This window comes from Lepidochelys kempii, chromosome 11, assembly GCF_965140285.1.
Source record: "Lepidochelys kempii isolate rLepKem1 chromosome 11, rLepKem1.hap1, whole genome shotgun sequence".
In the NCBI taxonomy this organism is placed as follows: Eukaryota; Metazoa; Chordata; order Testudines; family Cheloniidae; genus Lepidochelys; species Lepidochelys kempii.
In genome coordinates, this window is record NC_136390.1 from 45774559 (window position 1) to 45787462 (window position 12904).

Below are 12904 nucleotides of genomic sequence, written 5' to 3' on the forward strand. Positions count from 1 at the left end.
ATATAAAGGACACATACACTTGTAGGAAGTCTTTCTGCCTCCATTTCTCTTGAATTCTTTGTGCCGTTCGCTTAGATATTAGTTTGTTGGCAAATAAAATATCATTAACCAGTAGGACATTGGATCGTGATCTGGTATTTTCTGTAGATCACCAGTGTACCTGAACCCAAAATACTTAGGACCTGATTCAGGAAAAGCACCTACACATGTGCTTAAGTGTTGTACTGAAGAGGGATGCTTTCCAAAACTGGGAATTTAGAAAAACAACACTATCTAGCCTCAAACTACAGAAAGAAGGAGCAAGTTACTAGCCAGGTCTTTCTGCTCTTTTGGTAGGTTTACCCTGGTGGTGGCAGTCATGGCCAGGCAACTAAGTGTAAGCATATAAACCACCACGTACCAGAAAAAGTTAAAAATCACAGTGTGGGATGCCATTACAAACTCTTGCGAGTGGGCAAAATGTCATCGTAAATGGCTGGCATAAGTGTGGGCAGAACTGTAGAGGATTTAATTGGGAAAAGATGTTTGGATTAATTAGACGCACTGCTAGAAAAAATATAACGATACTCACATCAGAGTTAAAGCGAAGCTGACAGACATTACAGGAAATAACTTGTTTCTTCTTTGGGGGAATGGATACTCCAAATGTGTGGTTTATGACTGCTTTTTGCACAGGATCCATCTGGAGAGCAAACAATAAAATATTCAATTTACAACTTCACAGAACAATAAACAATGCAGAAAAGGCTCAAAATAACATTTTCCCGCTCCAAATTTCATTTTTTTTTTAATAAACAGGAGGAAATAGTATTTCAAACCTCATAATAAAAATGATCAGATTTATCTCAAGATAGGGAATTTGTATCATGCCAGAGTTTACAAAAAAGCAGCTCAGCTACCCGCCATCACAGACCAGTGGATGGTCCACCTCCCTTACCACCCAGAGCACCACTATCACATCAAGAGACAAGGAGTCCATAAATCCCTCCTGCACCACACAATGCTTCTATCGCCACACCAATAAGCACCCTGCCTCCCCAGAAGCACTAAACATTTGTATGTCTCTTTCTTTGCAAGGAAAAGTATCAGCACTCTGGAAAGAGGGAAGGATAAGAGCCTTTGGTTTTTGTGGCACAAGTAAGCTCCAGAATCATCTTATGTGGTATACGTTGCTAAGCTGGCTTTGGGATGTAAAACTAGAGATGGGAGTTTGGGGGGCACTAGAGGGAGCACAGGACAATTTTAAATCTAGATTCCCCCCCCCCGCCCCACACACACACACTTTCTTCCTTGGTAATAAATTCCCATTTCTTCCCTTTTGGCGGCTTGGTAGCTATTCAAAACAGGCTACCCAGGAAGTGACAGTTACCAGAGAAATCCATGTCAGTGACAATGCTCCTGAGGCTCTTTTCTCTCAAGTCCAATTCCAAGGGCATATGGAAGGGGCTGCAAGTAGCAGCAGACCTGTAGCAGCTTCCCACTCACCTCACACAGACAAATTAATTGGGAAAATCGTCTCTCATGGAGACATCTTTGTGAGAGGAGTGTCTTTACAGACTCTTTTACAACACTTACTTGCCTGGAAAAATTGACTCATTCCTCAAGGATTTCCAAAATAGAATTGATGAGTGATACAATCCAAGAGAATATTCAAGTAATAAGTATTACCCAGGAAGTGTTTAAAAATGACTTTGCACCAATTATAGATGTAGCAGTTACCATACCAGAGAAATGCTTTGACACTGAGAAAGACAGAGAGACTTGAGAAATACTGAAAACACGAAGTATCTGAATCCTGAGCTTGACAGAGAATTCTCAGGAACTGGGAACTAAAGAAGCCTTTCCCAAGTATCATAACTCCTGCTGGATATCAAACTCCACTGGCAACTGAGAAGCCTGCAGGATTCCAGACAGTTCTACTGGTACCCCTGCTAACTCTGAGGGACTTGCTCAGGGTACTGAGAGGGGGAAATTATAATTGTTACCTCACATTTGTATCATGGTAGCAGCAATAAGCACCAGTTAAAAATAAGGCCCCATTGTGTGAGGCACTGTACAAATACAAAGTAAAATGTAGTCCCCAACCCAAACGGTTTAGAACAACATATTTTACATCTATATCTATACATGTTTAGACGTGATTAATTTATTTAAAGACAAGGATGGGTCTGGAAAAAATGGGGAGGAAAAATAGTGGGCTACAATGAACAAAGAGTTTACATTTCCTAACTTTGTTTAGGGTTCCAACTCCTGGGGGAATTCTGTGCCACTGCACATGTGCACAATTCATATGCCACACAGAATTTTTTTTCTGCAGAAAATACGGTCTGCCGGAAAGGTGCTACAGTTACTCCTTTCACCCACCAGGGGCTGCTGTGGCACCAGAACAGCCCCAGCTGTGGATAGTGAAGAGACAGAGGTTGCCTTTCTCACAGTGCCCTATGGTGGGGCCAGGTCAGGAGGCACAGCATATGCAGGGATGGACATCATGGGGCACATGGGGCTGCTGGGGAGTCACAGACTGTAGTTCAGAAGTGTGGGTGGAGGGAAGACTGGGGTAGGGGCTGAATGGGAGTGGGGGTGCAGAGACTCATGGAGAATGGGGTGTCAGGGGGGGCACAGGTACACATAGGGATGGGGAGGGAGTGTCTGAGTGGGGTTGCAGGATCACATGGGGATGGAGGGAGGGGGATGCAAGGATACATAGGGAGGGGGGAAAGGAGGGATGGCTGAGTATGGCTGCAAGGATACATTGGGATGGAGGGATGCAGGGACACATGGGGACAGGGGCAGATATGCCTGACTGAATGAGAGAGGTTAAGGGTCAGCCGGGGTCTGCATGGTGAAAGCTCCCTAACAATCCCTCCCTACCCCAAAAAATCTGGTCCATACTTCTCCCACCCACACCCAACAACCCTCCAAGTTCACACCCTGGCTCTTTGCCAGCAATTACTTCCTTCTCCCTCATCTCCTCTGATACCCATGACTCCCCCAAACCTCTGCACTACTTCTGAGGGGTGCGGGAAATAAGTTTCTGTATTGTAGTTTAAATGAATTATTACTCAGAGTTGTGTATTGACAGTGGTGAGCTGGAGCCGGTTTGCACCGGTTCGCACAAACCGGTTATTAAATTTTGAAGCTGGTTTAGAACCGGTTGGTGAAGGGATGGGCAAACTCTGGCCTGCGGGACTGTCCTGTCAGGCCCGCCTGAGCTCTCGGCTGCGGAGGCTCCCCTGAGAATCCCTTTTTAATTTGTACTCACCCGGCACCACTCCAGGTCTTCGGTGGCAGGCCCTTCACTTGCTCCGGGTCTTCGGCGACACTTCGGCAGCAGGTCCTTCAGTGCCACCGAAGACCTGGAGCAAATGAAGGAACTGGTTCTCCAGCTTTTGGCAGCTCATCACTGTGTATTGATATGCCTAGTAAATAATCTATTTGTCAAAAAACATTTCCTGAATTTTTGTTGTTGTCTGTATTGTTACAGACATTGTTGTAGACAAGTATTTTGAAATAAATTGCCAAAATAATTGAAACTGGTGTGATTATATTGTGTTATTTTGACAAATAAAATACGCAGAATTGTGCATAATTTTAAAATATTGTGCACAGAATTTTTTATTTTTTGGTGCAGAATTCCCTGAGGAGTAATTTCCCATCACAGGAGGGAGTAGTTTGATTTGCTAAAAGGTTATATTTTTCTTGCAGATTATTTTTCAGTCTCAGCAGTGATTTTCTTGGTACAATAATATATGAAAGAGCCATAGAACTAGGATGATGCAAAGCTTGCATTTGACACTAAACTTAATTTGATAAAGAGATGGGGAAAGAAAGTTGAAGTTAATGATTCTTTAGATCAGGTTTTTGCAGTGAATTAGCTACTTCCAAATTTTCTGAAGCTGATAGCTAAATATTCTAGTTGTCCCCCTTAAAACATTTTTGATGCTTCCGGAGAAAGAAAACTGCATTAGTGAGGATTTTCTTAATATAAACACTTACATACATGCGCGCACACACACAATCAAGAAATATCTTTTGTAGCAAAGCTAAGAGGTTATCTATTACTTAACACTTAACTGATGAATAACTTTTTGGAGTATAGTGAGATGATGTCCCTATTACCTCCAATCCAAAAAAGAGCGTTTTGTAAAGTTCATAGCTAGCATTTATCCTTTTTGGAACTGTGATGTAATATGCACTTGCTTTTGATAGCAAATACAGTATTTCACTGCCTTAAGAGTCATAGAAACAAAAATAATTAAAAAACAAATGCAGCTCAACTACAGCGTATTACTTTGTTATAAAATGATACTATAACATTGTCAAAGAAGACAACAAGAAAAATAATAAACTATAAAGTTTGAATAAAACATCATTGAAACATAGGGCTGGAGGGGACTGTGAGAGATCATTTAGTACAGCCCCCTGCATTGAGGAAGGACCAAGCTAACCTAGATCATCCCTGGCAGGTGTTTGTCCAACCTGTTCTTAAAAACCTTCAGAGATTCCACCACCTCCCTTGGTAAAATGTTCCAGTACTTAATTATCCTGACAGGAGGTTTTTCATAATATCTAACCTAAATCTCCCGTGATACAGATTAAGCCTTCTTGCCTACCATTTCCTCTCTCTAACAGCCCTTAACATATTTGAAGGCTTATCAAGTCGTCCTCCCCCACTCCCTTCTTTTCTCAAGACTAAACATGCACAGTTTTTTTCAACATTTTCTCATAGGTCAGGTTTTCTAAAACTTATTTTTGTTGCTCTCCTCTGGACTCTCCAATTTATTCACAACTTTCCTAAAGCGTGGCATCCAAACTGGACACAATACTTCAGCTGAGACCTCACCAGTGCCAAGTAGAGTGGGACAATTACTTCCTGTATCTTACATACAACACTTCTGTTACACCCCAGAATATTAGCCTTTTGCAACTGTATCACATTGTTAGGTCATATTCAATTTGTGATCCACTATAACCCCTAGATTCTTTTCTGCAGTTCTAGTGCTTTGCCACTTATTACCCATTTTGTACATGGGCATCTGGTTTTTTCCTTCCTCAGTGGCCTGCTTCTTTATTGAACTTCATCTTGTTGATTTCAGACCAATTCTCTAATTGGTCAAGGTCATTTTGAATTCTAATCCTGTCCTCCAAAATGCTTACCCCGCCCTTCAGTGGTGGTAGACTCTGGACTGCCCCTGCAGGCCCCACTAGATATGCCCTTCCCAGTTTGATAGCAAACAATTGATAACTACTCTGAGTATGGTCTTTCAACTAGTTGCATACCCACCTTATGGAAATTTCATCTAGACAACATTTCCCTAGTATGGTTATGACAGTGTCATGAGGGATCGTATCAAAATGATTAGAATAGAATAACCCTCCCAGTGTTTCCAGAATACAGTGACAATGTTTAAGAATAACTCCAAAGCTAGAAATTAAGTAAAATTAAATACATTAAGCAAATTAAATACAAATTAGTAAAACAATTTTTATTTCTGAACTCTACCTCTCATTGCATCATTCTACAAAATAAGCACAATGTAGCAGAATGCTGATCTAAAGTACAGGTTACGGAACTTCTGCTTGCAAACTTTTTGATCATTCATTGCATAATATTAATCTAGCAGAAACATATATGAGATCATATTTAGAATTTGCTCCTGCATCAAATTTATTGCAATGTAACTGACATTTAAATATGTTTGTACTTAATGCAGTAGTATTTTAGCACAACATATGTTTTGCTTTTTCAATTAAACAGCTAATAGCTAGACTTGCTAATCTAGAACAGAATAGTTTAGTGATGAAAAGTACCTCAACCCATCTGAAGTGTCTGAGATCAGTAAAAAGGAACAGCGAAGAAAACAGTTATCTGCAGAACTACTCAAAAAGTAAAACGAACAGCGATTCTCTTGTGTACCCCAGATGATAATCCACAGCATTAACATTAGGCAATTAGCAGTTTAGAAACTACAACAGAGACTATGCATAAAGTCTCAAATTCAAACAGATACAGCAGCACAAGGACAAATTCTCATGAACAATACAGCGCACCCAGCCTCCAGAAGCTACAGCTCAAGATTCCCAGGGGAGTAGTTGATGATCTTCCCCAAAGAGAAGAACTGAATGCAGTCTGGTCATGATTAGAATTCAAGAAGGTGCAACATTAACAATTAATAGGTTTTAAATATGTCAGAAACTAGGCTGGATTACAGCATGTTTGAATAGTAACATAGTATCTGTCTGCCAGAAGGTTAATGCTATGGGGTAAACTGATCTGGGATCACTAAATAAAATTAAATACATGTTGTTTTGAATAAGGGGGTAATTTGCTGATTTAGGTGGTGTTTGTGACTCATTGAAGCTCTGCAGTCTGTCAAGTTCCAGTCGTTAAGAATTTTTTCTGTAAAAAAGATGAACATCTGCTATATATTATATCTGCTATAAATTCAAGCAACAATCTAGCATCTGGATGCTTATTATTTGGACTATAATATGAGCTACAGGCATAGTAAAGAGTTCATACATTTTGCACTGAAGGTGGGTGGTAATGATATTGAGGATTAAAAACCTTTTCCATTTCATTCTCTTATTGAAAATGCATATATGAAATAAAGGGAAAACCAGTAAGGTTAAATAAAACTAAGCAGAAATAATGCCAAAAGCTTAAACCACACTCAAACCTCTACCGCAAACCCATATTAACCTGAGCAATCCTTACTCATGCTAGTAGTTGCAATGAAATCACTGTGACTACCTCTTGAGAGCACAGATTATTAGATTTGAGGGGATTGCAGCACTGGTCACTCATTTTTAACCCCCCTCTACACTTCCTGATTTCAGCCGGGACCAGAATCAGGAATATCCTCCTCACCTTACATTTATATAACTCCTTTCATTGCAAAAGCTCCCAACATGCGTCACAAAGTACATGGATAGCTGTCAGAAATGCAGTCATTTCTGGGGTGGAGGGAAGCAACAGAAAAATCATGGTAAGTTACAGAACAGTCAGAAGGAGGAAAAGAAACATTTGGCCAAGAACACCAAAACAAACCCTACCGTTATAAAATATATCAGGATCTTTATTATTCATATATACCAAAGAGAACTTTTGCGCAATATTCACACACAGCTGCACAGAACCCTGTTTATGTACCTCAAAGGAGAAGAACTGAGTTGAGCCTGCCAAGATGTGATCCGCTTTTGTTCCAAGAAAGAGAGGTGTTTCCAAACTTTTTGCTTCAGCTAAACTACCAAATACTGTAAGATTGGCTATTCTTGTGACATTACAAATCTACCTGTTAGTATTGATTTAAGCTCTCTGGCAATTTGTAGTTCGGAAGCTTGGATAAGTATCTAGATGCCTATCTGAAACAAAACTTTTGATTTTTGCCTATTACTAGAGAGGTATTGGTAATAAAACAAATTTGGCAGTCATCCAGCTTTGGGTGTATATTAATCTAGAGATGTGGCTGCCATTTTTCTCCACTGACTAACTCTGGTGCCAGCCTGACCCAAGAACTCTGCTTTTCCTCATTTATATCCATATCTCTGTAAGGCATCTATGCATGCTGCTGCCACTACTCCAATCTGCTGAAATTTTTACCCAACCCTTTTCTCCTCTCACCTCAACGATTACAATTTCCACAGTGATGCCTCTCCAAGTCCTGACTTTTCTGCCTCCATCCGATGCCTGTCTTCTCTCACATCAGAAATACTGCAATTTAAACAACTCCATAGGCTCTCCATTCAATTCAAAATTGCCACCTGGTTTTTAAACACTCCTTGGAGTTGCTACAAATTATGACAGAGATCATGGGTGACATTTTGAAATGGTGTGCAAGGAAACTCATTATAAACTATATGTTGATAAGCGGGTATAAAAGTTTAAATTGGTATAACTTCTGATTTAGTATGTGTTCAAAACTGGGAGTCGCCAATCGAGGTTCCGTGCCTTTTCTCCTTTCCTGCTCTCATAAAACCCTTTTAAAAATCTACAGCTAGAGAAACTAATAATTGATTTGCTGGCACAATCAGTTCTGCTGCTTTATAAATGCAATCTTGCTATGTTTTCCATTTGTGAACTGAGACAAAGTGTGTTACACATAATTACCTACCCATCGGTAAGGCATGGGTTAAAGTTTTAAATGCTATTTATCCAAACCCATTAGACAACTCTTCCATTTTTTTATTTTATTATTTAAAATAAATAGGTAGGCAACCAGTAACAAGCAAACCCATAGGGTCAGAGCCAGTCTATTTTTCAACTTGTCTCTAGAGCACTAGGCTTGATGCCAACATGATTTCATTCTATATTTCAACTCTAAAGCTCCTCAGGAGAGCTGGGCATGCTGCCATTATGAAGAACCACTATATACTGGAGCTTAATTCAAATTCTGTCATATTAACACCCTCTCACACCATATCTCTCCCCAGTACTCTACATATTTTGATGAATAGAGTTATGAAGATAGACACATTTATTCAAAACAGAGCACACATTTAAAACATCCACTGTAAAAATCACAGATTGACGACAGAAACAGTTGAATGTGAAAAAAATTAAAATATTAGGCAAATAAATACTATTCCACCCCAGTCCTCTGCTCAGTGATACATTATGCACTTCTTTGGTGACATGTAAATTGGCAAGAATCATTTACAATTCTCTACTACTACATTTGTCACAATACACAGTATAACACACACACACACACACCCTTAGAGAAACTTTGCTATATCCCTTGTCACTGGGTCAAAGCCAAGTGTAATTTAAGATTCAACTTAACAGTGTATTGTTATATTTTTTTCTTGCTCATTTTACATTACCAGCCACCCTGGAGTCAGCCCTGACGACACTCATTGTTTTTTTATTTTGAAAACCATCCATGTTCTCTGCTGTAGTATGCCCAGCTGGTGTACTGTAAAGTGTTTTGGAGTTGGAAAAGTCACACACACACACACACACACACACACACACACACACACACACCTGGTGGGAATTTGAGGCAGGAGAGAGCTTCCTCGAAATCCCCAGAAGTTGACTCCAAGAACATGAGAATGGCCAATTCTAGAAAAAAATAATTGTGGTCATCTGTCTTAATCTTGTCACCGCACTTGTTGGATCATATTAAAGAAGTTCTGTATTAAAATCACAAATGAGTTTGATTCCCGATAGTTTAAATTCCAGGGTATTACTAATTAAGAGGTCTCTTGGTTTTTGGTACTGTTTCTCTCCCTCTATGTGTGAAACTTGCAAGCTGCTAATTGCATTAGTACATTCTAAGACAGAGTCTGTTCTCAAAGCAATTCACACAGAAAGAGACTCAAAGCAATACTCTGTAACAGCAGAAACAGCACCCAGAGACTCCCCGCCCTTTTGTTGTATTAACAATTGTGATTAAAATAGAGATAGAGGATCTATGTGGATGGATGCTTGGTGTGGATAATAACTGAATGATCAGGGAGGTAAATAACCAGAGGACCCCCAGAGGGCAGACTGGAATCCACCCAACAGCCTCAAGAATGGGAGAACCAAAGAACAAGATAACTTCTAGCAGCACAGAGCTGTCAGGAATGTGACATCTGCTGATTGATTCAGCAACAGCATGATGAAGTAATTCCCATAGACTGGCATAGGAAGAAATTCCTATAAAAATGGACTCTAGAAAGTGAGAACTTAGGGGTCTGATTCTGCAAACCAACTTCCAGGAGCATCAGATGAGCATCTGACAAGGCCCTGCTCCCTCCTCATGTCCAGGCCACCTGGCCAGTGGCTTGGCATGAGCTACTCTAAGGCTGGTAACTATGATAACAACCTTGCAGAACCTGTGTGTGTGTGTGTGTATGAATGAATGTATGAATAAATATGAGATTGAATGGAATGTTATAGCTATAACTAACAGCTTACCATGATTCTTTCTGTATGCACAATAAATGTGGTATTTTGCCTTTTCCCCTTTAATAAGATCCTGCTGATTTTTATTTTATTGGTATAACACAGGTGTGGCCTCATCAGTGCCGAATAGAGAGGAATGATCACTTCCTTCAATCTGCTGGCAATGCTCCTACTTATACAGCCCAAAATGCCGTTGGCCTTCTTGGCAACAAGGGCACACTGCTGACTCATATCCAGCTTCTCGTCCACTGTAATCCCCAGGTCCTTTTCTGCAGAACTGCTGCTTAGCCAGTCAGTCCCCAGCCTGTAGCGGTGCATGGGATTCTTCCTTCCTAAGAGCAGGACTCTGCACTTTGTCCTTGTTGAACCTCATCACATTTCTTTTGGCCCAATCCTCCAATTTGTCTAGGTCACTTTAGACCATATCCCTACCCTCCAGTGTATCTACCCCTCCCCCCAGCTTAGTGTCATCTGCGAACTTGCTGAGGGTGCAATCCATCCCGTCATCCAGATCATTAATGAAGATGTTGAACCAAACCGGCCCCAGGACCGACCCCTGGGGCACTCTGCTTGATACCAGCTGCCAATTAAACATGGAGCCGTTGATCACTACCCATTGAGCCTGGCAATCTCGCCAGCTTTCTATCTACCTTATAGTCCATTCATCCAATCCATACTTTTTAAACTTGCTGGCAAGAATCCTGTGGGAGACCATATCAAAAGCTTTGCTTAAGTCAAGATATAGCATATCAACCACTTTCCCCATATCCACAGAGCCAGTTATCACGTCATAGAAGGCAATCAATCAGGTTGGTCAGGCATGACTTGCCCTTGGTGAATCCATGTTGACTGTTCCTGATCACCTTCCTCTCCTCCAAGTGCTTCAAAATGGATTCCTTGAGGACCTGCTCCATGATTTTGCCAGGGACTGAAGTTAGGCTGACCAGTTTATAGTTCCCTGGGTTCTTTTTCTTTCCTTTTTAAAATACGGGCACTATATTTGCCTTTTTCCAATGTGGCTCTAAGCCCCCTTTTCATCTCCCCTGAACTTGGAGCTGGCTGGGGATTGAACAAACCCTTTCCCTAGAAGAGGGTAGCTCTAAATTGTGCTAGCTGGAGGAATCCCCTCTTACTCACAGAACGCTCAGGGTATGAATGATAGAAGGTGTGGGAGGTACAGACTTTATGCCATTGCTGGACAATATGTAAATTCCCAGCATCCCCACAAAGGCAGCTGTAAGTCCCCTTTGTGATGCTGAGCCATACAAAGGGAACTTAGGCTGGGCAAGTATGTGGGGAAGAAAAAAAAGACATGATAAGCCTAATATTTACTGGCCAACTCTAACACAGATATTTTCCATATACATATAAAATACAATAGCTAGAGAGGAAACAATTAGGGCTGTCAAGCGATTAAAAAAATTAATCATAATTAATCGCACTGTTAAATAATAGAATACCATTTATTTTAAATATTTTTGGATGTTTACTACATTTTCAAATATGTTAATTTCAATTACCACACAGAATACAAAGTGTACAGTGCTCATTTTATATTTTTTTTATTACAAATACTTGCACTGTAAAAAACAAAAACATTGTATTTTTCTATTCTCCTCTCACAAGTACTGTAGTGCCATCTCTTTATCATGAAAGTTGAACTTACAAATGTAGAATTATGCACAAAAAAACCCGCATTCAAAAATAAAACAATGTAAAACTTTAGAGCCTACAAGTCCACTCAGTCCTACTTCTTGGTCAGTCAATCACTCAGACAAACAAGGCTGGTTACAATTTGCAGGAGATAATGCTGCCCGCTTCTGGTTTACAATGTCACCTGAAAGCAAGAACAGGCATTCAGATGGTATTGTTGTTGCTGGCGTTGCAAGATATTTACGGGCCAGATGTGCCAAAGGTTCTTATGTCCTTTCATGCTTCAACCAATATTCCAGAGGACATGCTTCCATGCTGACGATGGGTTCTGCTTGAAAATGATCCAAAGCAGTGCAGACTGACGCATGTTCATTTTCATCATCTGAGTCAGATTCCACCAAGAGAAGGCTGATTTTCTTTTTTGGTGGTTTGGGCTCTGTAGTTTCTGCATCAGAGTGTGTTGCTCTTTTAAGACTTCTAAAAGCATGCTCCACACCTCAATCCTCTCAGATTTTGGACAGTACTTCAGATTCTTAAAACTTGGATCGACTACTGTAGCTATGTGATGTTCCCCTCTGGTGTTATCTGGACCAGTGATCTGCTAGGCCACTCCAATCCCTAACTCTGGGAGCCAGCCTTACACCCTGCTCTGCTGTGAGAACCCCCACTCCTGGGCTGTTCACGCACAGCCTCTGGCATGAAAGCTGCTCCCACCTACGTGCAAGTGAATGACACTAGCCAAAATCTTCGGTCCCAGAAACAACCCTAGGAACCTCCATTTTGCAGTGTCCAGTAATGCCCACTGGACACTGCAAGCTTATATAAATTCATCAATTTAACAAAGAAATTGATATGTATCAGGCTTGTTCTCCCAAGGGGAGTTTCTGACACACTGCAAACCAAATGCACTGCTTCAGGTAGAATAAACAAACAGATCTATTAACTATAAAGGTAGACTTAAGTGATTATAAGTCAAAGTTTAGCAAGTCAGATTTGGTCAAATGAAATAAAAGCAAAACGCATTCTGAGGTGATCTTTACACTTTCAAATGTCTTTACAAACTTAGATGCTTCTCACTGCAGGCTGGCTAGTTGCTCTTCAGCCAGGATCTCCCCTTTGATCAGTGGTTCAATTGCTTGGTGGTGGTGGGTGTCTGTAGATGTAGGTGGAAGAGAGAGAGCATGGCAAAATGTCTCTCCCTTTTATCATGTCCTTTCTTTCCTCTTGGCTTTGCTCCCCTTCCCCTTCAGGGTCAGGTGAGCATTACCTCATTGCAGTTCCAAACTGTCCAAGGGAGGGGGTGACTCCCTCCAGGATCTAACAGATTCTTTTGTTGCTGCCTGAGCAAGTGTCCAT

General features: G+C 40.8%; 1 protein-coding gene across 8 annotated transcripts in view; it reads right to left on the reverse strand.

Moving 5' to 3' along the window:
* The window catches only part of ZNF385B (zinc finger protein 385B), a 305035-nt gene that overhangs the window by 62978 nt on the left and 229153 nt on the right, over window positions 1-12904 (reverse strand). For all 8 annotated transcript variants that reach the window (XM_073306049.2, XM_073306053.2, XM_073306046.2 and 5 more), the window contains one exon: window positions 572-682. In XM_073306049.2, the coding sequence (XP_073162150.1) occupies window positions 572-682 (111 nt within the window). The remainder of the gene's footprint in view (window positions 1-571; window positions 683-12904) is intronic.